Here is a 25,832-nt window from a genome sequence, read left to right on the forward strand (position 1 = left end):
CAGCCAGTTGCATTGTGGTGCAGACCGTCCATCCTTGCAGATAGGCAGGGTCGCATTGTATTGGCTGCAGTTTATATTTAGGTAAAATCTTTTTTGTTGTTCACTCCTCAGTCTCTAAACAAATCCTGCCCCCAGTGGCCCCATCCCTTCTGCGGCAGCCACAGGCCATTCCCATCCTCAGATCCCCAGAAGCCCTCACTGGCCTCTGTCTGCAGGGCCAGGCCTTGGCTTGGCCTCCATACCCACTCCAGGCCTGGCCTCTCACCTTCACCCCTCTTTTACCGCCATGAGCTCTTCCCCCTCTGCCCACCCTGGGAGGGGGTACTCTGGGGACTCATCTCATTCTTGGGCCCCCTTTCTGCCTTTCATGCCCTCCCCCTCTCAAGACACCGTTCCACCTCCTCTGTAGACCTCACCCACCCTGGATGTCCCCTCCTCCTTGAGCCCCGCTCTCCCCTTTCTGTCATCCTGGAATGCAGCTGTTCTGGCGGCTTTGAAATGATTTCCATCCCCTCCGGGCACAGAGGGCAGGGCCTGTGAGTAGTTCATCTTTGCATCCCCAGTTTGTGGCTGGGTGATAGGCACGGTGTAGCGGCCCCTCCCTGCTGGATGGATGAGTGGATTAGTGAGCTTTCTGTGGTGCACAGGTGCCTTCTTATCCCTCACTTTGCTGAGAAATCCTACCTCCACAAACCTGGGGCCTGTGACTTTAAATGGCAGAACCAGGACCTGAACCCAGCTTATGGGACTCACGTCTCCCAGGGAGTCACAGTGCTGGCTCTAGTCCCCTCGCCCCTCTTGGGCACAGCCCACTGTCCACCTTTCACCCCTGCCCCAATCTCCAGGGCCCCAGAGCTCCTTCTGGGTGGATGGGTGGGCAGGCTTTGCAAGTTACCGTCCACTCTGCGACCCTGGAGGCAAAGACAGCAGAGGCCGTGGAGGTAGAAGTGGGAGGTTGGGGACCACAGGCCCTGCTCAGGCTACTCCAGCTCTGATTCTTGGGACTGTGGGCCATGCCACGTCTGAGGCCGCAGAGCCCACCCCAGGGCTGAGGAGGAGATGCATGTAGGCTGACGTCGTGTTCCTGTGCGGAAGGGCTTCCAGCTGCAGCCCAGCTGTGAGGCGAAGAGCCCTTTCCGGCTCCCAGAGGCTGGGTCTTTCTGTGTCCTCGCACAGATGTTCCTGGTGCCCGAGGGATGACCCCTGTGCCACGTCCTTTTCCTGGAGCAGGGAGAGCTGCTGTGGGTCTGGGGGGTGGGTGTGAGACGAGGTGTGGCCTTCACTCTCCAAACTCCGCTTCCATAGCATGCAGGGGAGGGTGCTGGGTGGGTGACATGTCTGTGAGGGGTGGAAGGAGCAGGGTGGGCAGGGTGCCCTGTAGGAGAGCCCAGCTGTGCATGTCCTAGGTCTTATCCCTGGCCTGTGGCCTGTCCCCTGACCCCCCACATTGTGGAGAACCTAGAAAGGACTCTCTTTTAAGCTCCCTTCCTCCTGAGCACAAATCTCCCATACGTCTTCTGTTAATGGGTCACTCATACTCTCAAGCCTTCGATGGCTCCCCAGTACTGAAGCCATAGTGTGCAACCCTGGCTATAGAAAGTCACCCAGAGGGCTTTTGACAACCCCGATGCCCAGGCCACACCTTGCTGAGATTCTCATTGGATTGTTCTAGGTGGGGCCCAGACATCTGCATTTTAAAGTTGCTCATGTTTCTCATGGACAGCAAGGTTGTGAACCGCTGACCTGGGGATAAACTTTCTAGGTGACACAGGTGGCTTCCATAATAGATCCAGCCCAGCAGAATGGCAGAACCACCTCTTATCCCTCCTCATTCTCCCTCCAGCCAGGCCAGCCCCTCTCAGTCCCCATACTCCAGGCACCAGCCTCACCTCTGTGTTTCCCCCATCTGGTCCACATTCTGTCTGTGCAAATCCACCAGGCCTCCACGGCCCAGCGGCACTCCCACACTCTCTGGGAAACCTCTCTAATTGACTTTGCTGTCCCTCTCGCCCCAGCACGTGGCCTGGTGGCATTTCCCATGAAGATGCTTAGGCTTGCTTGCTTAAAAGATCGATGCCCCACAGTCTCCCCTGCACTCACACCTCCTCTCCCAAACCCTCTCCTCAGCTGCTTCATCTCTTGCTGCTCCTTGGCCAGGTAGCCTTTCTTGTTACCTGTCCCCAGCCTTGGAGAGGGTGAGGGCTGTACGTGTACCCTTTTCACTTTTGGAAGTCACTTAGGGACCTTTGGGCCCAGAGGCTAAGATGGGGTTTCTCCCTTTCAAGGCTGGAGGATGAACTCACCCACCCAGTAGGCCCAGTGCAGGAGCGGGTCAGTCGGCGGGAGGAGGTTAATGTGCATCCACACGGCAGAGCCCCAAGAACGCAGCCTTAATGACCCCTGCCATCGGCGCCTCCCAGGCCACTGGTCAGAGCACTCATACCCTCCCTGCCGGAGGCCTGGGGCTGCAGAGAGAGGAGTGAAGCCTTTCCTCTGGTCCTTGGAGGATTGGGAGTTGGCAGGAAGTGGCAGTAAGGGTCCTCCCACCCTGGACATGGATCCTGCCATGTGGGAGGGCCTCAGCGCACCTCAGGCACTGTGGAGGGTATCTGCAATGAGCTCTCCTGCTGTCCCCGTTCACCCCTTAGAGCAGGACAGTGCTTGTGATTCCATGATGAGGAGAGGGAGGCCAGGAGGCCGGCCATGCCTCTCAGGTGGGAAGTGGGCTCCTGACCTGCAGCCCTGGCTTGCTCGTCCTGTAAGTCAGGTGGAGGCAGTGCCCTTGGCTCTGAGGTTGGATCAACCTGCCCTGGCGCTCAGGGCAGCGGGGTGGTATGTTTGTGTGTTGGGGGGCACACTGACCCCCTACACTGACCGCACCCTGTCCTGTCCTCCAGGCAAAGGCAGCTAAAGAGGCGCAGGAAATGCGGAGGCTGCAGCTGCGGAGCCTGCAGTACCTGGAACGCTATGTCTGCCTGATTCTCTTCAATGCGTACCTCCACCTGGAGAAGGCCGGCTCCTGGCAGAGGCCCTTCAGCACCTGGATGCAGGAGGTGAGGGGAGGCTGAGGCCGAGAGGGCCTCTTTAGCTGCTTCCTGCAGATGGAGCTGGGTCACAGCCGCGCTGTGCCCGTGACAGGCGGGAAGAGCCTCCATCCCCCTTTCTGCAGGAGGCTTCTGTTTGGCCAAGAGTTTGTCTGATCTGACTTTGGGTCCCGAGCAGTTTGTCTGCGCCTGGCAGGCAGTTGATGAGTTTGATGAATGAACAGATGAATGAGGAGGAGGGAGGGACAGAGTGGTGGGGGACAGAGCAGGGCAGCCTTTGGGGACTGGGACCCTGTAGCACACATCAGCACAGCCACCCTTGCGTGGATGGCGGCTCTGGGCACTTCATGCCCACAATTGTGGTCAGCCCTCACCTGTGCTCTGCGAGGTGGCCCTGCCCCTTTCTCCCTCCAGCCATGGCCTTGTACCAGTGAGCCAACTCCTCCACAGCTGCTGGCCTTAGCACTAACATGGAGGGGATGTGATCCTGTGGGTGCCAGCCCCGAAGGCTGCCGTGGGGACGCGGGGAGACACACAGTGCCGTCTGCTGGAGCCTGTACTAGGCAGGTCTAGCACGGTGTGATTGTTGCTCTCCCATTTTACAGAGACGGAGACTGAGCATAGAGAGGGTGGGTGACTTGTTCAAGGTTGGTATTAGGGCTGACTGATTGGCTCCAGAGCCCACCATATCCTGACCTAAGACACCACCCTCGCTGTCCAGCCTCCTGGATCCTCTCTGTTTGGCCTCCTGGCTCGTCTTCCACTTGGCTGTTTTAGAGGCAGAGCTGCCACCTTGGCACCTCTAGGTCAGAAGAGAGGCCTCCTTCCCTCCTTGGCAAAGCGGCCTGTAATTACTCCTCTGCCAGGAAGCTGGCCCCTCCAGACCTCACCAGCAGATCCTGGCAGTTCTAATCTGGACTAGAGGCTGGAATTAGCTCCTGGGAAGTGGGTGGGTGGAGAGCAGGGGCTGGTGACCCGGCCAGAGTGGGCACAGGAAGGGTACGGGGACTGAGGCAGGTGTGAGGTGGACTCAGGGCTGTGAAGGAGTGGAGGCAGAGTGGCAGGCTTTGAGGGTGGGCCTCAGGTCGTCAGGTGGAGAAGCATTTGAAATGCCCCTGGTGCACGTGATGTGTGTTGAGTCAGGAGACCTGATGTGGTCACACCAAGGCCATGTCGGGGCCACCCTCTTGAGCAGGCCTGGGCTCAGCTTCCTCTGTGAGCCCCTGGGGAGGGGTGGAGGTGGAAGGGGATGAGGACACTTCCTGCTTAGTTCTGCTTGGAGAGCGGAAGCTGGGGGAATCTGGGGCCGAGAGGAAGCTTGATCCCCTCCCCAGCTGAATCCCCTACTGGGGGAGGTCAAGGAAGGAGGGCTGCCAGTCCAGGCCGAAGTGTGGGTTCCATCCTCAGGGGACCTCAGCCCCTCTCTCCTGCGGATGAGTGGAGGGTGGCAGTGAGGGCGGCCCCAGGGCTAGAGCGGGACGGACCCATTCCTTTGTTCTAAGTGGAGGCTGCACCCTCCCCACCCCCAGGACGGTGGAGAAAGAAGGGGACTGGTTGTGGATGGTTTGAGTCTGGCGCCAGGGTCTGGGCTGCTGGGCGACAGGCCTGAGCGTCCAGGGAGGCCAACTGGGGCAGAGGCCATAGCCTTACCTGCCCCTGCATCCATGTTCCTCCTCCAGCCCTCTGCAGGCCCGCTCCTGGGCGTCCATGCGGGAGCATTGAGCCACACAGGGCCCAGCGTGTGCCCGGCCTCCCTTGCTGCTCTCTGCATGGAGCACTCACTGTCTGCCCAGTACTTCTGTACGTGTAGAGTCCTCCTCGAGACAGTCCTGTGAGGTAGAGCCTTTTCCTTCCTATGAGGAAACTGAGGCCCAGAGAAGTTAACAGAAGTCAAGGTGCAAACTTGTTCAGGTCACCAAGTTCATGGGCCACAGACTCATCTTCAGAACTCAGTGGCCTGAGTGGCATCCTCCCTCCTCTGAAACACTGCCCCTGCCTCTGCTGTCTTCCCAGGTGGCATCGAAGGCTGGCATCTACGAGATCCTCAACGAGCTGGGATTCCCCGAGCTGGAGAGCGGGGAGGACCAGCCCTTCTCCAGGCTGCGCTACCGGTGGCAGGCGCAGAGCTGCAGCCTCGAGCCCTCCGCCCCCGAGGACTTGCTGTAGGGGGACCTACTCCCTGTCCCCCACCCATAGGGCCCCACGCGGGCCTGGGGTGTCTGAGGTGCTCTTGGCTGGGAGTGGCCCTGAGGGGTGCTGGTCTTGAGGAAATGATTCCCCTGCTTCCTAGAGAGACTGGGCAGAGTTGGGAGCCTTTTTAGAAAGAACTTTTTATAGGACAGGGAGACAGCACAGCCATCCCTTGCAAACCACCAAGGTGTGTGGCTGACCTCCAGGGAGCAGCACTCACTGGAGTGCTCACAAGGTGCACACTCTGCTGTGTGCACCTGCAAACAGGCTGGCGTTTGGCCTCCAAGGAGCTCACTCCCCCAGTTGCCAGACACTGTGGATCTCTTTGTCCTCCTCTCCCTGCTCTCAGATTGGCCTGGCAGCCCCTGGCACAGAGCAGACCCAGCCACTGGTAGCTCCCCACTTCCTTACTCCTGCTGCTCTGCCATTGCCGCTCCCCTTCTTGCTGCCCAAGCACTGCCCTCGGGCGTCTCGCAGCCTGAGGTGGGTGGAGGGGACAGTGTTCTGGATAGACCTATTATGTGAAAGGCAGCTTCACCCAGTTTTCTGGACTCTCATGCTCACATCTCCAACCTGGGAGACTGCAGGAAGGACACCTACCTGGCCTGGTGGGGCTGGCAGGATGGTGGAGGTTTCTCAAGGAGCTGGAGACCTTGGGGAGCCCCTCTCGGGGAGGAAAGAGCTTCCAGGATGCGGACGCAGCACAGTGGAAGAGGCCTGCTCCACTTGCCTGGCAACCTGGGCAGGAGGCACAGAGGAAGCCACGGCCTGGAGCTGCAGGTCCCCCGGCACCTCTCCCTGTCCCAGCAGCCCAGGATGGCCTGGTGCCCCCACCTGCTGCAGCAGGAGCCCCAAGGAGTGCTGGCCAAGGGCGGTTGCTGGGGTGGTCCTCATGGACAGTGAGGTGTGCAGGGGTGCACTGAGGGTGGTGGGAGGGGATCACCTGGGTTCCAGGCTGTCCTTGCTGAGCATCTTTGAGCCTGCCTCCTGTTGGAAGCAGAAAAGGCCAGACCCTGCTGAGTTAGAGGCTGCTGGGATCCACTCTGTCCACACAGCGGGAGGGCTGCTGGGAGCAGGTGGTAGAGAAGTGCCATGTTTGAGTTGAGTCTTGCAGCTCTTCCAGCTGGGGACTGGTGCTTGCTGAAACCCAGGAGCTGAACAGTGAGGAGGCTGTCCACCTTGCTTGGCTCTCTGGGACCAGGAAAGCCTGTCTTTGGTTAGGATCGTGTACTTCTGCAGGAAAAAAGGAAAAAAAAAAAAAAAGGATGTGCCATTGGTCATGATGTTTGAAAAGAGGAGGAGGCCGAAGTTGTTTCCGTTTACCCAGTATTGGAAAATATTTGACCCCCTTGGCTGAATTCTTTTGCAGAACTACTGTATGTCTGTTCACTACCTTTTCAGGTTTATTGTTTTTATTTTTGCATGAATTGAAAGTTTTAATTTCTTTGCAGACAAGGTCTAGATGCGGAGTCAGAGATGAGACTGAATGGGGAGGGATCATTTGTATTCTCATGGTTGGCTCTGACTTTCAGCTGAACTGGGACCACTGGCTGATCACATCACCTCTCTGCCTCAGTTTCCCCATATCTGTAAAATGGGAGAATAATACTTGCCTACCTACCTCACAGGGGTGTTGTGAGGATTCATTTGTGATTTTTTTTTTTTTTTGTACAGAGCTTTTAAGCTTTAAAAACAGCTAAATGTGAGTGCACCTGGCTGCTAATGCGTCTCTAGTGTCAGACGTTCTGGAACTGGTACAACAGGCTGGGGTCCCTGCCCCTTCAGAGTAAGGGTGGGTGGGCAGAGTGGGTCAAGAGCACCTGCTCTTGGCACTTCCATCTCTAGAGTGGTCGGGTTTTTGCAGACACGCATTCCCAGTTATGCCTCACCCTCTTAAACTGGATGTCAGACTGAGCTCCTCCTTGAAGAAAGCAAAGGAACTGGTGAATTCTTGCTAATGTATGAAGGACTGCTGCATCTAGGGAAACGGTATAGAGCAAAGTGGAATTGGGGGCCTGTGAAGAAACGTGGATCTCAGCCTCCACTTTCTCCCCTAGCCCGTGTGGACCCCATTGGACCCCTTCGGGCCCCTGGTTGATTGAACACACCTCACCCCTGGTTGAATGCTGGCATTTAAAGAGGCAGTGGGGAGGGTGGGGTAGAGAGAGCACTGACTCCAGGCCTCTCCCCCGGCGCTTGCAGGGTTAGGGGAAAAGGTTGTAGTTCTGAGGTCAGCTGGGGGGGCAGAACGGAACCGAGAGCCCCCACCACCCCTAGGGTTGGTGCTTTCCTCAGCCTAGGAGAGAAGGCCCCGGGGATTCGTCCCCAGCCCAGCAAGGTATGGAAGTTGTCTTCTCTGGGTCCTAGAATGCTCTGTGTGGCTTCCAGACACCAGTGTAGAGCTGTGTACACCGGAGTGGGGGAGGGTGGGAGTGGGGTGGCTCTGCAGTTCTCTCCCTGGGATGTGGGGAGGGGCTGGGTGGAGACACACAGGAGTGAGTGGGTGTGCCTGTGTGTGTCCCGAAGTTGCCCTGGGCCTGCTCTAGCCTGTGGGAGGGCGCTTAGCAATGACATGAGTGGCACTGACCCACATTTCAGTGGCTCCTGCTGGTCAGCATCGTCTCAGCCCTCTTGTTAAATGAGTGAACCCAGCCCAGCAAAGGAGCAATCAGCAGAGTTAGGGAGCCTGCCGAATGGGAGACGGCATTTGCAAACCATCCATCTGATAAGGGGTTAATATCCCAAATCCAAAGGAAACCCAAACAATACAATAGTAAAAAAGTAACTCAAAAGAACACACATAAATGACCCACAGGCATGTGAAAGAAATGTTCAGTATCACTAAACACCAGGGAAGGGCCATTGGAAACCACCTCACACCTGTTAGGATAGCTGTAGGAAAAGATGGAAGAGAAGTGTTGGCGAGGATGTGGAGACAGGTAACCCTCGCACCCTGTTGGTGGCATTGTCGGTTAGTACACACGTTCTGGAAGACACTGGGGGGGTTCCTCAGAAAACCAAAATAGGACTATGTATGATCCAGCCATCCCACTCCTGGGTACACATGCAAAGGAAATGGAATCTGTGTCAGAGGTGTCTGCACCCCATGTTCACTGCAGCGCTATTCACAGTAGCGAGACATTCGACCAGTGTGTCCATCAGTGGATGAATGGATAAAGAAAATGTGGTCTGTATACAATGGGACACTATTCTGCCTTTAAAAAGGAAATCCTGGCCAGGCGCAATGGCTCGCGCCTTTAATAATCCCAGCACTTCTGGAGGCCGAGGTGAGTGGATCACTTGAGGTCAGGAGTTTGAGAGCAACCTGTTCAATATGGTGAAACCCCGTCTCCACTTAAAATACAAAAATTAGCCAGATGTGGCGAGCGCCTGTAATCCCAGCTACTCAGGAGGCTGAGGCAGGAGAATCGCTTGAACCCGGGAGGTGGAGGTTGCAGTGAGCTGAGATCGCGCCATTGCACTCCAGCCTGGGCCATGGAGCAAAACTCAGTCTCAAAAAAAGAAAGAAATCCTGTCATTTGTGACAACACGAGTGAACCTGGGGAACATTATCCTAAGTGAAATAAGCCAGGCACAAAAAGACAAATATCACATGATCCCATATGTGGAGTCTAAAAAAATCCAACTCAGAGTAAAATGGTGGTTACCAGAGGCTGGAGTGGAATGGGGTGAGGTTGGGGAGATGTTGGTCAAAGGTCACAACATTTCAGTTAAGAGTAAGATCAAGGGATCTATTGTATATCATGTTTCCTACAGTTGATAACAGTGTTGTGTATTTGAAATTTGCTGAGAGTAGATTTTAAGTGTTCTCGTAACTTGGTAGCTATGTGTCACCAAATGATAAGTGTGAGGTAAGGCGCGTGTTAAATATCCTGACTTAGCCACTTCACAATGTATATATATCACAAGACATCCTTTTATACACCATAAACATACACAACTTTTACTTATCAGCTCATTTTAAGAAAGTACCATTTAGTCTGATATTTCCTCTGTGTTAATCTAAACTAGTGATTTTTTTCTTTTTTTTTTTCTTTTTTTTAAAGACGAAGTCTTTTTCTGTCGCCCAGGCTGGAGTCCAGTGGCGCGATCTCGGCTCACTGCAACCTTCACCTCCTGGGTTCAAGTGATTCTCCTGCCTCAGCCTCCCAAGTAGCTGGGATTTTAGGCACGCACCACCACGCCCAGCTAATTTTTGTATTTTTAATAGAGACAAGGTTTCGCCATGTTGGCCAGACTGGTCTCAAACTCCTGAACTCAGGTGATCCACCTGCCTTGGCCTCCCAAAGTGCTGGGATTACAGGCATCAGCCACTGTGCCCGGCCACTAGTGATGTTTTGTTACATCCTTTGTTATGTCTCTTTCTTAAATACCAGTACATATTGCTGAATTATATAATAAAAAATGAATTAATACACATCTAACCTTTAGGACAGTGCCTGACAGTGCTTGTGAGTATACAATCAGTTTTAGCTGACTTTGCCCAGTCTCTCTCTCCAAGCCCTGTGAGTGCTCAGAAGGAGTCCCCCATTGACCTACACATGTGGTCACTGTCATGTGGCATCCTCACTGCTTCCAGGGTTTCAGACAACCCTGACCCCACCCCCACCCCCATTTCAGGTGCCCATGCTGGGCGGTGTCAGGTGGGACGAGACCTTGGGTCTGTGCCTACTTTCAACCAAGGATTTGCGCAGGTCCCTGGTTGAGCCTCCACCCTGTCTTCCCTGCTGCCCTGGTGGAGACCCAGTACCCCAGCTAGCAGCCTTGATATGCCTGGCTCCCACTCCCTTAAGACATGTTCTTTTCTGGAAGCCCCTCAATCTTCTGGGGGTCCTGTCACACCAGTTTGCCCAGACTAGGCGGGCATCAGCTGGGTCCACCTGGGACACACACCCCTGAGCGTGGTGTTGAGTGCCCTTAGTGTTCTGTGTATAAGGGGACTTGTGCAAGGGGGAGGTCTGTGCATATGGGCTGTGGGCAGTGATGCAGCAGATCACTGCAAAATTGGGCATCTACACAAAGTAGGCACCATGCCAGGCACCATGGAGATGTGGACAGGGACAGCCTGCCTTCCAGGAGCTGGTGGCATTGCAGGGACAAGAGAGAATGAACAAATCATTTTCGCCAGGTGTGAGAGCTAGGGCAGGGCAGGGTTTGAACAGTGGCAGTGTGATAGGCCAGAACCAGCCAGGACCCCACTTCCCTCTCTTCCGGAGTTTCTAGAACAAGGAACCAGCAATGCGGTGGACCGAGGGGGAGCCGGGGGCCTTTGGTGTTGGGTGGGACCACCACACCCCGAAACCATATAGCACTGAAGGTCTGAGCTCTTCACAATCTCTGCACCTTCCCTCCCATCCTTTAGCCAGTCTTCAGATCTGGCCAGACCCTGAGAAGGGCCCATCCACAAAAGGCCTTTGGTTTCTCTACTTGTCACAAGAACTGGTTTTGGATGAACAGGAAGAATGAAGCTGCCCACTGGCCATCGCCTGCCTGGTCCTTTCCTGTGGTGTTCAGTAAAGAAACCTCAAACTGTATCTGCAGAATTGGCACACATGTATTGTAACTGGTTTTCTCTTACAAAAAGCTGTTCATCCTTTATTCACCCAAGTACAGTGTAACCATCCACTAGTTGTGAAAATTCAGCCAGTATCTTTATCTCCCTCCCTGTTCTCACTCCTCCCTGGGCTCTGGTTTTAAAAGGTATCATTGTGACCCATGCAGCCCCGTGGGTGTTTGGGCCTTTCTCCTCTCTGTGCTGTCCCAGGCTGTGTGGCATCCCCGCCTGCTTCTCTGGCCACCTAATACTATGTGCTACACACACCCCTTCCTGCTCAGCCAGCAAGCGTGGTTTCAGCATCCATCCCCACAGTGAAGTAGTTCAAAAGAGCTTGGGTAAATCACACTGCCTCTCTGAGACACAATGTCCTCAACTGTAAGTGGGATTAAAATGCTTATTTTGGGCCAGATGTGGTGGCTCATGCCTGTAATCCCAGCACTTTGGGAGGCCGAGGTCGGTGAATCACCTAAGGTCAAGAGTTCAAGGCCAGCCTGGACAACATGGTGAAACCCTATCTCTACTAAAACTACAAAAATTAGCTGGGCATGGTGGTGGGTGCCTGTAATCCCTGCTACTCAGGAGGTTGAGGCAGGAGAATCACTTGAACCTGGGAGGCAGAGGTTGCAGTGAGTGAAGATCATGCCACTGCACTCCAGCCTGGGAGACAGAGTGAGACTCCATCTCAAAAAAAAAGAAAGAAAGAAGAAAGAGAGAGAGAAAGAAAGAAAAGAAAGAAAAAGAAAGAAAAAAAGAAAGGAAAGAAAAAGAGAAAGAAAGAAAATGCTTATTTTGTAGGGTAAGTGGAAGGATCAGAGTTTATGGCTGTGAAGTTCCTATTGCTGAGCCTTACACACAGCAGGTGCTCACTGCAGAAATTATCTTGTTCTGTAGGGTATGTTATTAGGAGTCCTGGAGCAGAAGAGTCCATCTGAGGAGTATCTGAGTTAGTGGTATGGAAGTGACATTACTCATGACTGATGGCAGGGGTCAGGGGCAGAGGGCACCACTGGCTCTCAGAATGCAGCACCTCAGCTCAGCTGTCCTCTGGCATTAGAGGAGCCAGTAAGAGGGATGAAGGCATTTCTTAGTATTTCTTGGGGGAAGCCATGCAGAATTATCCAATGATGAGAGCAGAGGTGGGGTTGGTGGGCCAGGGAGAGTCATTGGGAAGGTTAACTTGGTGGTTTCCCAGAGGAAGCCAACAGCAGGAGAACGCTTGGCACATCGGCCCTGGGAGAGTGTAGCCGGCATTTCCATAAATGTGTTGCAGTTGGGTTAGGGCAGACGACCTGGCTTCCAGAAAACCTACCTCCTTTGCATTGCCCAGGACAGCAGGTTTGGGACAGGAAGCTCCAGACTGACTTTAATTCTAGAGCTTGCTGAGGACCTTGGCTAGTCACTGCCTTCTCTGGATGGTGTCCCTTCCTTTGCAATAGCAGACTGATCCTTGCCCCTCTTGCCTCTAGGCAGCCTAAGGGAAAAGGAGAAAAAGCACTTCTCCCTTTCCACCTTGGCCTAAAGGAGGGCAGGGCAGATGCCAGGGTCTGTCGGGCACTGACTGTGTGCTGAGGCCTGCGCTAAGTTCTTTACACACAACATTGAAAACGGGCTGATTCCATCAGGTCTACCTACCCTGCTTGCTTTGGCTTGCTTCTTTTATTCTCCCCCTCCCAAGCTTTTTCTATGAAGTTGAAGGCCGTGGTAGCTGAAGGCCTCGCCGCTGAACACTGGAACTTAATTGTCACTGGCTACTTTATAGATAACATTCCTAGGTCACCATGGTAATGTTCACTTCAGTTGTTTTTAGGAACTTGGCCAGCGCCTGTCCAGTTCAAACTAGCTGAGACCCCGATCCTTCACCCGAGACTGCCCAAGTGCCCAAGGGGTGGCCTTTTGATGTCAGAGGGCTGACAACTCCACCCTCAGATCATGCAAATGCTGCCATTTTTGTTCATGCACCCTATGAAGTGCCTTGAAGCCTGACTACCCTTGCTCAGGAGGAACCTGTGACTTCATTTTTTCCCAATGCCAACATCCCACTTCCCCTACCTGTAAATATCCATAACCTTTATCCTCAGGGGTCGGGTGGGGGTGGTTTTCAGAGCTGTTCTCTCACCTCCTCATGTATTGCTCTTGCAAATAAATCTTTCTCTTTTGCAAAACCCATGTCATCATGATTTATTCACTGCGCAGAGGCAGAATGCACCTGGACCTGGCCAATCTTACTTACAATTTTTGTATTTTTAGTAGAGGCAGTTTTCACCATGTTGGCCAGGCTGGTCTCGAACTCCTGACCTCAAATGATCCATCCAGCTCCAGCTCAGCCTCCTAAAGTGCTGAGATTACAGGCATATGCCACTGCGTCCAGCCCATTTGATGAGTTTTTGCAAATGCATACACCTGTGTAATTCAAACCTCTAGCAAGATATATAGACTTGCACTGGGGTTTTTAATGTTAAAACTTATAACAATACTTCAAATAATGTCTTCAAACACAAATCTTTGCGCAGGTAATAATTAGACCCCTTTGGGTGACATGTTACAGAAAATAGCCCCAGCTAGCTTAAGCAAAGAGGGAGAGTGTAAAAAATATGACTGCCGGGCGTGGTGGCTCACACCTGTAATCCCAGCACTTTGAGAGGCTGAGGTGGGTGGAATCACGAGGTCAGGAGTTCAAGACCAACCTGGCCAAGATGGTGAAACCCTGTCTCTACTAAAAACATAAAAATTAGTGCCAGGCACCTGTAATCCCAGCTACTCGGGACACTGAGGCAGGAGAATCGCTTGAACCTGGGCAGTAGAGGTTGCAGTGAGCTGAGATTGCACCACCACACTCCAACCTGGGTGAAAGAGAGAGACTCTTATCTCAAAAAAATATATATATAGATAGATATATGTGTAAATATATATATGTAAATATATATATGAAACCATTAGAGGGCCCTGGCAGGAATGCAGCAGGGACTGGGACTAGGAGGCTGCCCAGGGAGCCCTGGAAGCTCCCTCTGTGTCCTCCATAGGGGTGCACCACTCACTTCTCCCCTCAGGACAACCTGCTGCTGCTGCAGAGAGAACAGTTGGACCACTTTCCAGCAATTGCACCTCTGGATGCAACACAGTGTTCGTGCCAAGGCCCTGGTCCCCCATCTAGCACACTCCACCCACAGGCTGCTAACTGAGCAGGGCAGGGATATAGAGCTGGCTGTGTCTGCCCCTCCATCCTGCAGCCTGGCTGGGAGCCTCCCCTTTGGTCTGACCAAGAGTTGCCCAGAGCTACTCTGCAGTGTCAGGCTTGTTGTGTCTACTGAGGAAGGATGAGGTTCATACACATTTGGAAGGGAGAGCTTTATTTCTCATAAAGGGTTGCTGCCTGCTGGGTAGTCATTCTGATGGGCTGGGAAACGTAGCCTCTGGCCAGAAGCCAGAAACAGACACTTCAAAGGTGGGGAGAACAAGACAGGGATTTATGCTGAACAGGGTGTCCAGACACACATATTCAACAGGTTATAGGAGCAGCAATAAATATTCACAAAGGGGAGGCAAGGGCATTTGTAGTAAGATAACATGCATGTAACGTGTCCCAGGTTCACTATGGGGTGGAGACCTGACATTTAAATGTATTACAGTTAGATTACAGTTAGGCCCTCTACATTAAAAAAGGAAGCAGAGGACATGAAGGCCCTCTGGGTGCAGCTTCTGTAGACTGGCCAGAACCACTCTGTGGTCAGTGGCTTTTTTTTTTTTTTTTTTTTTTTTTTTTAATCAGGAAGGAATGCTTAGTGGTTGTGTGTCAAGCTGCAAAAGGGGAGGGGCTGTGTTAGGCAGTTGGTTGGTTCCAGTGTGAAGCAGTGGTTTCTGTTTAACCCTTACAGAAGAAAGCCTAATGGTTAGCGAGGGAGGGGGCATAATGAGGCCTGTCCAACTTCATGTTCTATCATGGCCGGGAATTCCATTTTTAAGGTTTCTTGGGGGTCCCCTAGGCCAAGAGGTGGTCCATTTGGTCAGTTGAGGGGCTTAGAATTTTATTTTATTTCTCTGGCTCTTCTTTGCCTCTCTCTTTTTGTGGGTATTAGAGCCACACTGTGGTCTGAAGGCCCTTCCTGCTGCCTTCCATTTCCTCCTTTGTTCTTCGCAGGTGTTTCCCCAGATAGCTTTCTGTGCTCAGACTTCTGGGACAGCCCAGTCTTCACTTTGTCACAACCAGGCTAGAGTGCAGCTGGTTTGTCAATCATGAAGGCTAGCACTGAACCCTCAAACTCCTAGGCTCAAGTGATCCTCCCACCTCAGCCTCCAGAGTAGCTGGAACTATAGGCACATGCCACCATGCTCAGCTAATTTTTGAATTGCCCTTCTATTTTTTCTCAAGAGAGGGGGCAGTCCTGTCCATGATGGTGGCCATGGGTCAGGGAACTGTTGTCTCAAACTTCCCTGTGGCTCAAGTGATTCTCTAGCCACCTCAGTCGGTGCCTCCAAAGCTGTTGGGATTAGAGGGCGAGCCACCACACTTGACCTCTTTCCTATTGATTTGTTAAGATGGTAACTTTATCATATATGTTGCATTTATTTTTTAGCTTTAAAATACCATTAGATACACATGCTCTCTCAGAGCCTGTCCTCTCCATTCCTGTGTGTCTCAGTCTATGCTGGAGCTGACCTCAGTTTTATGACTCAGAATATAATCTCATATTTGTTTAATTTTATGATGTCCTTTTAACTAATAGTGAAGTTGGACTTACTTTGTCAAGCATTATATCTGATTTCTTTTACAATCATCATCTCGTCCAAGCCTCCAACAATACCACAAGGTGTTATTTTATAGCTAGAGGTACCCATGTCTGATGCCAAGCCCTTGCTCATTTCAGGGCTGGATATGGGAATCCTCTCTGCCATTTTCGATGACAGGTTGGGGGCAAAGAAAGGTGGATCCTGGAAGAGTGCCCAGGCTGGGGTGATTCGGGGAGGAGACTGAGGGGAAAGCATGATGACTTTGAAAGCCCTCCGTCAAATTCTTGTGGTTCTCTGACTTGATGTTATTTAAATCGCTGTGTCCTTTCAAGAGGTTCCCCTCAACAGCCACAAGAATGGGAAATGGCTTGTGTCCTCTGAGTCATATTGGTAGATTATCTACGGGCCTTTTGAGTTTCACTTTGCACCCCTTCTTGGCTATTCTTTCCTTTCCCCACATCTGCCCACCTCACCATCAACAAACCTGCACAGTGTCTTTGCTCTTCAAAAGTAATTGTCATTCTTTCTTTGAACTAATTGACGGCATCTAAGCTGAATTACACACTCATGGCCTTTCACAGTTTATGAAAGTATCCATTTCCCCATTCCCGCCTTAACATTTGAGGTCGCCAATCCTTTTAATTTTTGCCAATCTGATAAGAAAAAAGTCTTTTATTTTTATCTTAACTTGACTTTTCCAGATTAGTAACGAGGTTGGAACATCCTTTCATATGTTTACTGGCCGTTTGAATTTATTCTGTTACGTATATGCCCGTTTTTCTACTAGGTTGTCTTTTTTTAATTACCAGGCATGAAATTTTAGTATAATTTGTTCTGTGGGTAGGTAGATAGATATACAGTCAGTTCTTTCTCCCAGTTTGTCTCAGGTCTTGTAACGTTTTTAGTGTGTTTTGTCATAGAGAAGTTGTTAAATTTACACATGATGTATTTTGTGACTTACGTAAGCAGGCCTTCCCTATCCAAGGTTATAGATCTCTTTCCTGTTCTCTTTGAATATTTCTACAGTGTTGTCTTTTATGTTTAATGCTTTAATTCATCTGGAATAGTTTTTTGCGAATAACATGAGATAGTGAATTTTTTTTTCCCAAGATGGATATCCAGTTGGCCCACGTTTATTATTTTTTGTTATTATTATTTTAGAGATGGGATCTTGCCATGTTGCTCAGGCTGGTGTCGACCTCTTGGCCTCAAGCAATCCTCCTGCCTCAGCCTCCCAAGTAGCTGTGACCACAGGCACGTGCCACTGCACCAGGCTGGCGTACGTTATTTATGGAGTAGTCACATTTTCCTACTACTGGAAGTACGGTTTTCATCATATGTGAAATAAGCACTTATACCTGAGTCCGTAGAGTAGACACAGGGTTGTTGTTGCTCCTGGCCTCCATTCATCCTTCTGATAACCATGTCTGATTTTTCCCATCCCCAGGAGAACAAGAACCAAGGCTTGAGCCAATTTGTGCATCTCATTGTCTTGGCACTGCCATTGGCCCAGGGCTGGCCATGTGCTCAGCCAGCCAATTACACCCAATCAGAGCTTATCCCTGACATATGTCTGAGTGACTGGAATAGTCTTAACTATTCTTGTGGAACTTAAAGGGAGAGGCCAGACACGGCTGCAGTTGTCATACAGCCACAAGGTGAAAACAAATATGAAAATGAAACCAACACAACAAGGTCAATGGAATTGAGCTGAGGCAACTGATGTTGCCCTTAAGCTTCCATATCCTATCATGTCTAGAGCCAGGTTACCCCTATGCCCACAAAACTTTTAACCGACAACCCAGATCCCTTTGTGAGCTGGGTTGGGTTTTCTGTCATTGCAAGGGAGACATCTTCTATATCTGTACTCTGCTCTCGCCATTGATTTTTTGGAGGTCTTTTCAAGTTCTTGCTCTTTCTTCCTCCTGTCTCCCATCCTCATTCTCTCCTTCTTTCATTCATTCTTTCTTTTTCATTCTTCTATACTTCTGGAGTGTTCTAGTGTACTTTCATTTCCAGATGGATTTTAGAACCAGCATATGGACTTCTATTTAAAAATCTCATCTTGGTATTTTGATTGAAATTACATTTAATTTATTGACTAATTTAGGGAGAATGGGCACTTTTATAATATTGTGTGTTCCCATTAAAGAATAGGTTTTTTCCTATGTTTATTAAGGTTTCTTTTGTGTCTTTTAATAATAAAAGTTATTAATACTCCTCTTTTAAGTCATACCTATTTCTCATGAAATTTAGTAATTGTTTATTTTTTGAAATTATGTTTTTTTCTTTTTCTCTTTTTTTTTTTTTTTTTGAAACGGAGTCTGGCTCTGTCGCCCAGGCTGGAGTGTAGTGGCATGATCTTGGCTCACTGCAAGCTCCGCCTCCTGGGTTCACGCCATTCTCCTGCCTCAGCCTCCTGAGTAGCTGGGACCACAGGCGCCCGCCACCACACCCGGCTAATTTTTTTTTTTTTTTTGTATTTTTAGTAGAGACAGGGTTTCACCGTGTTAGCCAGGATGGTCTCAATCTCCTGACCTCGTGATCCGCCCATCTTGGCCTCCCAAAGTGCTGGGGTTACAGGCGTGAGCCACCGTGCCCGGCTGAAATTATGTTTTTTTCTATTATAGTTTCTGATTGACTAATTAATGCTCATGTAGGAAAAAATAAATATTTCTTTTTGTTTGAATTTGGCCATATTCTTGAACTCACTTAATAACTAAGTTTTTGAAAACTTGTCTTGGGTTTTGGAGATAGGTGATGATATTATCTGCAAATAATAACTATTTAATTTATTTCTAATATTTATAATTAGTATTTCCTTTTCTTGTCTTTTGTTATAAAGGCCAGACCTTCCTGTACAATATTTAGGATAGTGACCATTCTTATACTTTCTATGTCTTATGGGAATATTTCACCACTAAATGTAATTTTTGATCTAGGTTTCAAGTAGGCACATAGTCAAATTAAAGAAATTTTCTTTTATTCCTGGTTTGCAGATTTTAAAAAATTATAAATAGATTTTTAATTTTAAAAATGTTTTCTTGACATCTATTGAGGTGGTCATATAGTTTCTCCTTTAATATGTTAATTTTAAAAAGTACATTAGCAGATTTTTCAATGTTGACTAAGCTTTGTATTTTTTTTTTTTTTTTTTTTTTTTTGAGATGGAGTCTCGCTTTGTTACCCAGGCTGGAGTGCAGTGGTATGATCTCAACTCACTGCAACCTCCGCCTCCTGGGTTAAAACTATTCTCCTGCCTCAGCCTCCCTAGTAGCTGGGACTGCAGGTATCTCACAGCTGGTTAATTTTTGTATTTTTAGTAGAAACAGGGTTTCACCGTATTAGCCAGGCTGGTCTCGAACTCCTGACCTCAGGTGATCTGCCCGCCTCAGCCTCCCAAAGTGTTGGGATTATAGGTGTGAGCCACCGCACCAGGCCTACATTCTTAAATGCTGAGACCCTAACCCAGCGGCGCTAGAGGAATTAAAGACACACACACAGAAATATAGAAGTGTGAAGTGGGGAATCAGGGGTATCACAGCCTTCAGAGCTGAGAGCCCCGAACAGAGATTTACCCACATATTTATCAACAGCAAACCAGTCATTAGCATTGTATCTATAGATGTTAAATTAACTAAAAGTATCCCTTATGGCAATCGAAGGGATGGGCCAAATTAAAGGAATAGGTTGGATTTAGTTGACTGCAGCAGGAACATGCCCTTAAGACACAGATCGCTCATGCTAATTGTTTGCGGCTTAAGAATGCCTTTAAGGCCGGGCGCGGTGGCTCAAGCCTGTAATCCCAGCACTTTGGGAGGCCGAGACGGGTGGATCACGAGGTCAGGAGATCAAGACCATCCTGGCTAACACAGTGAAACCCCGTCTCTACTAAAAAATACAAAAAACTAGCCGGGCGAGGTGGCGGGCGCCTGTAGTCCCAGCTACTCGGGAGGCTGAGACAGGAGAATGGCGTAAATCCGGGAGGCGGAGCTTGCAGTGAGCCGAGATCCGGCCACTGCACTCACCGGGGGGGCAAAAAAGCGAGCCCCCCCAAAAAAAAACAAAAAAAAAAAAAAAAAAAAGAATGCCTTTAAGCGGTTTTCCACCCTGGGCAGGCCAGGTGTTCCTTGCTCTCATTCCCGTAAACCCACAACCTTCCAGCGTGGGCATTAGGGCCATTATGAACATGTTACAGTGCTGCAGAGATTTGGTTTATGGCCAGTCTTGGGGCCAGTTTCTGGCCAGATTTTGGGGGGCTTGCTGCCAACACTTAAATGTTTATTACTTGGTCATGGTGTTTTCTTCTATCATATTGCTGAAACTGAATTTCTAATATTTGATTTAGGATATTTGCGACTATGTTTATGAGTGTTTTTTTCACCATGTTATCCTTTTGAACTTTGTTGTCAGGGTTATGATAGCTTTATACATGTGTTAGGTGGTTTTGTCTTTTTCGACATTTTGGAATAGTTCACATAACTTGTGGATCATCTGTTGCTTGAAGTTTTCATAGAACTCAATATTGGACTGGCCTTTTTTTAGGTACGAATTTTTCATAAACTTTTTTTCTTCTATGTTTATTAGTCTTTTCGGGCTTCTTACTTTCCCTTGGGTCAGTTTTGGTAAAAAAAAAAAAAAAAAAAAAAAAAAAGGCAACATTTTCTTAGAGTAACACATAGACAGCAATCTTTTTCAAGATGTTCAAGCCAGGCATGGTGGCTCACACCTGTAATCCTAGCATTTTGGGAGGCTGAGGGAGGAGGATCACTTGAGGTCAGGAGTTAAAAATCAGCCTGGCCAACATGGTGAAACCCCATCTCTACTAAAAATATAAAAATTGGCCAGTCATGGTGGTGCACACCTGTAGTTCCAGCTACTCAGGAGGCTGAGGCAGAATCGCTTGAACTCAGGAGGCAGAGGTTGCAGTGAGCCGAGGTCGCGCCACTGCACTCCAGCCTGGGTGATGGAGCGAGACTCCGTGTCAAAAAAAAAGATTTTTGGCTTGGTGTGGTGGCTCATGCCTGTAATCCCAGCACTTTGGGATGCCAAGGTGAGAGGAGTGCTTGAGACCACGAGCTCGAGACCAGCCTGAGCAACATAGCTAACACTCCCCTTCTACACCTCACCCCCCAGAGTGGTAGCACTCACCTGTAGTCTTAGCTACTCAAGGTGCTGAGGTGGGAGGATCACTTGAGCCCAGGAGTTCAAGACTACAGTGAGCTAGGATTGCACCACTGCACTCCAACCTGAGTAACAGAGTGAGACCCTGTCTCCAGAAAAAAAACCAAAATGCCTCCTCTGCGTCTGTATTTTTGTCCCCATTCTCCATTTCAATGTTTATGAAATTTTACATAATTTTTTCCTTGGTCACCTTTGCCTATTTTACTGTTTTTTATTATTATTATTATTATTTTAATTTTTAGATGAAGTGGCTTTAAGACACTACACTGTCCTTATTTTGCTCACTTTGTCCATGACTGGCGACACACACATCACTGTGCCCAGCATTTGGAAGCCTTGCTTGACACTGAGAACTAGCTGCTGAGGCTTCTGTCCTGGCAGCTCTGGTGAGTTCTCCCCAAAAAGACATGTCCTGGGGCTGCCTGGGCGTGAGGTGGCATTTCCATTGAGGTGGCATTTCCATTGAGGTGGCATTTCCATTGAGGTGGCTGCCTATGGCTGTTTTCTGGGCTTGAAAGACGGGAATGAACTTGGATGTGTTTGTACTTCCCATGGGAAGGTTATGTTATTGCTCTTTTGGCTAAATTTATAAAAGGACTTTGAAAAAGAATTCAAAGCACACAGGCTCTGAGTGGCCAAAGCATCCTGCTGCTTCCAACCCCTTGGGAGGGAAGCCCTGGGTGTTGGGGATTAGGGGAGGTGTGGAAGCTCCGGGTAGGTGGGCACATCTAAGTCCTAGGTGCTGGAGGGGTCCATGGAAATCCTGTGGGGGGAGGGTGCTGTGGAGTTCCTGGGGGGAAGGCTGTGGCCATGCGAGATGACACTATCCCCTTGGGGTTGCCTAGGACCCTCCCTCCCTCCCTGCCTGCCTTGAGTACCAGGCCATTGCAGTGGGACCAGGCCCTTGGACCGCCCTCTGCCCCTACCCCCTTCCCGGGTGGCTGATGTTCTCCCACTGTCTCCTTGGCTGAGGACAGGCAAGGTCATAGCTTCACAAAGAGATTTTCCAGGGAAGATTTTTGGCAAGGGAAAGTTGGCCCCTGCCGGAGCAGGTCTCTTGGCGGGAGGTGAGAACAGCCGCAACCACAGAAGCCATTTGCAGACGGACGGGTGTGTCTCTGCGTCCCCATGGCACTGCACACAGGACAGTCCGTGAGTGTTTCCTGAGTGAGTCGCTCCACTCTCCTGGCCTCAATCCCTTCATCTCTAAAATAGAATTGATAATACTTTCCCCCCAGACACCCCTCAGCACAGGCAGGATTTCCCAGCCGTCAGAGGAGCTGGGGCAGGACAGACGTCAACCCAGAAGCAGAGGCCTTTCCAGTGTGGCTCTGAGAAAGCCTGGAGCTGCTTTTACATTAGGGCCTCCCACAGGCGAGCACATGTGTGATCTCAAAGCCTGCTTTCACTGGTAACGTGCACAGGCTGCACACGAGGAGCTGGGGACTCGGAGGGGAAGCCACTTGCTGAAGGACACTCAGCATAAGGGGCTCAGCCCACCCCACACTTCTGGTCTGGGAAGGCTTTGGGAACACTGTCTACTCCAGATGGTATCGGGAAGGACCCTTATGCCCAGTTCTGTTGAACAAAGAACAACAAAGACAACCAATGAACAAATGCCTTTAGGAAATAGCTGGGAGACATAATTACAGGAGAAAGTCTCAATCATGAAGCCTTTTCTAGAAAGTCCTAGTATTGTTAGAGGAACCCCTGCTTATTAGGCCTCTGGTTTAATAAAACATGACTAGAGTGACTCCATCTTAAAATGAATAGCTGGGCACTCACAAGGCACCTATAAGGTTAGTGCTTATGGTCTGGAAATAGCCATGTTCTAAGCTGACCACCAATTATAACTCCAAAATATTTATGGCCATACAGGACATCTCCCACCGAGCCGGCAGAATGTCCAAATGTTCTAAAAATACAACCCTCTTTACACATTTTTTTTTTTTTTTTTTTTTTGAGACAGTCTCACTCTGTTGCCCAGGCTGGAGTGCAGTTTGGAGTGTAGTGGCACCATCACGGCTCACAGCAACCTTGACTTCCTGGGGCTCTGGTGATCCTTCGACCTCAGCCTCCCGAGTAGCTGCGACTACAGCCACTCACCACCAAGCCGGGATAATTTTTTGTATTTTTTGTAGAAGCAGATCTTTACCGTGTTGCCCAGGCTGGTCTTGAACTCCTGGGCTCAAGGAATCCGCCTACCTTGGCTACCCAAAGCAGGTGTGAGCCACTGTGCCCGGCCTGTTTCTTATAAGTGGAAACACTAACAAAGGAGGGTCCCGCCTGTTTCTTATAAGTGGAAACACTAACAAAGGAGGGTGCGTTCCTCCTCCTGCTTTCTGAGGATGCCCTACTCTGTAACGAAGGAGTTTCCAATGCATTTATTTCTTTTGGTGTGCTCTGTGACTTGTTCCCAGTTCTTTCCTGCACAAGACCCAGGAACTGTCCCTGGGGGTCTGGATCCGTACCCCTCTTTTTCTGGCAACAGTGTTATTTTCAAATATACTACAGATAATGAGCAAGAATGAGCTACTGCATCACCCCACAGGGGTCTTTGCAGCACCAGCTTCCAGGAGCATGTCAGAGTCACGAGGGATTACTTACTCAGGGTTTGTAAACTAATCTGCATGGTTTGCTTAATAAGCAAAACTGCACGGTCTAAATGGTTTCCAAAAAAACTTGAAAGCAATTTGGGTTCTTCAGAAAGTTACATAATTCCTTGCCATCTCATTTGCCATGTCGTGGGGTCCGAAAACCTTGTTTTAGTTTTGTTTTTTAAATCATAAACGGATGTTCATGTCTAGACTGCAGGCTCCGGCTTAGACCTGGGCTCTTCACGTTTCCCGTGCCCAGCTTGCTCTGTTAGCGGTGGGGAGGGGCTTCTGGCAGACTGGAGACCTGGCCCCTCCCTCGGCCCTCAGCTTCCCGAGAGAGGGAGGGTGCGAGTGCGGGGACTGGGGCCTTCTGGCCCATCCACATATGGCCTGGAGCTAGCTCTCCTCCTGTTCTGCCTGTGAGGTCCTCACTGCCAGCTGAGAGGGTTGGAATGACAGAGAGGGGGTCCGGCGTGCCTGGCATGGTGCCTGACACTCGGGGCACACTCATTACTTTTCCCGCAAGCTCCCTGAAATTCCCATTTCCAGTCTTGCCCACCTTCTTCTGGTCCCAAGAGAGGGCATGGGAGCTGGGGTCTGCTCAGTGAGTGCCCCTAGCTCTGGCCCCCAGAGAGCTGGCACTGTATGCCACCTGTGGGCGTCACTTCCAAACGCCCAGGAGAGTAGGGAGCAACAGCCAGAGAAGCTAAGATTAACTGGTGTGGAGGGAGGGCCCTGAGGAGTCCGCTCTGCCCTGGCCAGGAGGAGAAGGGTGACTTAGGGCACCCGGGCACCGCCTCAGGCCCTGCAGCAGCTGAGGGGAGGACATACCCAGTGCCGTTGACTGCAGATGCTGCTTGTCCAAATCCTACCCTTTGCAGTAATTAAGTGAGCGGGGGACTTTGGGCAAGCTATCAGACCTCGCTGAGCCTCAGCTTCCTCATGTATAAGAGGCCCTTAGGAAAATAAAGTGAGGTCAAGCATTTATGCAGGGCCTGTTCCACAGTAGGCACTTAGGTGAGTATAGGTAAACACACGAAAACCCCTGAAAGTGCTTGGCATTTGTGATGAGTTTGTGCCTCTTAGGCATGTGTGCCAGGGGCAGGGAACCTCAGCTGGCTCTGGGCCAAGTCCCTGCCTCCAAAAATATTGTCTCCCTCAACTGTGAGTCTCCAACCGTTTCCAGGTAAAAAGGAGAAGAGCTGGCCTTTCTGGGTGAGAGAGAAGCAGTGAGAAGGGGGCTGCTCCTGTCTGCAAGGGAGCCCTGAAGATGAGGAGGTGGGAGGGGAGGGGACAGGAACCCAGGCCACCTCTTCTTAGCTTCTTCTCAGGAGCAGGGCTTGGAGTTCCTCTTTTTCCCCCACTCTCTCTCTCTCTCTCTTGTTCTCCTTCCCCCTACCCCTCCAACAATCTGTTCTCAGTTCTCAGTCATTTTAATTCACTTTGTTCCAACAAACGTTTTCTTGTTTGTGAATTTCCCTTTCAGACCAGGCTTTGTGGGGATGAACAAGCTGTGGGCCCTACCCTCCATGAGCTCCCAGTCCTGTGAGGGGGTGAGGTGAAGTGGGAACATGTCAGCATTCATTCATTCATTCATCAGTGTGCTGTGCCAGGCCTGTGCAGGGGCTATGGAGACAGAGAGGCATCAACAGAAGGAGGTGGTACCAGGGAGAGAAGCCTGGGACCCAGTGTAGGTGCCCACCCATGCAGCTTCCCGTTCTCCCCTCCTGGCCAGGGCCTCTACTCCAGAGGACAGCTTAAGTGAAGGCAGTGTAGTGGGGCGGTGGCTGCAAAGGCCTTCCTGAGTAGAGGGTGGACTCCCTGATGCTGGGGAGCTGAGCAGGACCCCTGGTCAAGTCCTGATCTCATGGGTGTGTGAGAGGAAATTAATTATTGGGACCTCAAAATCACTAAGCCAAAGGGAAAAGCCAGCTGGGAATTGCTTAGGGCAAACCTGCCTCCTATTCTCTTCAAAGTGATCCCTCTGCTCACTGAGATGAATGAGTATCTAATTGCCCCCTTTAGAAAGGCTAATCAGAAACTCAGAATAATGCAGCCATTTGTGTCTTATCTCCTTATGACTGGGAAGTCCCCTCCTCACTGCGAGTTGTCCTGCCTTTCAGAAGCGAACCGATGTTCATCTTACTTATGTTGATTGATGTCTCGTGTCTCCCTAAAATGTATAAAACCAAGCTGTGCCCCGACCACCTTGGGCACATGTTCCCAGGACCTTTGAGGCTGTGTCACACACGCACGCCCTTAACTTTGGCAAAATAATGACATTTACTGAGACCTGTCTCAGATATTTGGGGTTCACAGGTGGTAAGGTGGGCTCAGGAAGGCCAAGGCAGAGGCTAGCTAAGAAGCTAGAAGCAGGCTGTGGAAAACAGTTTGGTGGTTTCTCACAAAGTTAATCATAGAACTACCATATGACCCAACAATTCCACTCCTTGGTATATATTTAAAAGAGTTGAAAGCAGGGACTCAAATAGATACTTGCAAGTCAATGTTCAC

General features: G+C 50.3%; 2 protein-coding genes across 4 annotated transcripts in view; both read left to right on the forward strand.

The window, feature by feature from the left end:
* PALD1 (phosphatase domain containing paladin 1) overlaps positions 1–6,940 on the forward strand; it is a 91,199-nt gene extending 84,259 nt beyond the window's left edge. For all 3 annotated transcript variants that reach the window (XM_031652255.1, XM_031652254.1, XM_021943391.2), the window contains 2 exons: positions 2,898–3,053; positions 5,058–6,940. In XM_031652255.1, coding sequence (XP_031508115.1) covers positions 2,898–3,053; positions 5,058–5,210 — 309 coding nt within the window. In that variant the 3' untranslated portion in view covers positions 5,211–6,940. The remainder of the gene's footprint in view (positions 1–2,897; positions 3,054–5,057) is intronic.
* LOC103887552 lies at positions 5,652–6,945 on the forward strand. Its single transcript, XM_009214760.3, has one exon. The coding sequence runs from the start codon at positions 5,791–5,793 to the stop codon at positions 6,337–6,339; it is 549 nt and encodes a 182-aa protein (XP_009213024.3). The 5' UTR covers positions 5,652–5,790; the 3' UTR covers positions 6,340–6,945.
* Positions 6,946–25,832: the final 18,887 nt, after the last annotated feature.

This window comes from Papio anubis, chromosome 11 (genome assembly GCF_008728515.1).
Source record: "Papio anubis isolate 15944 chromosome 11, Panubis1.0, whole genome shotgun sequence".
Lineage (NCBI taxonomy): Eukaryota > Metazoa > Chordata > Mammalia > Primates > Cercopithecidae > Papio > Papio anubis.

Bases quoted from the DNA above. Each gene is read 5' to 3' on its own strand.
- LOC103887552 (XM_009214760.3), top strand. From the start codon at position 5,791: ATGCTCACATCTCCAACCTGGGAGACTGCAGGAAGGACACCTACCTGG.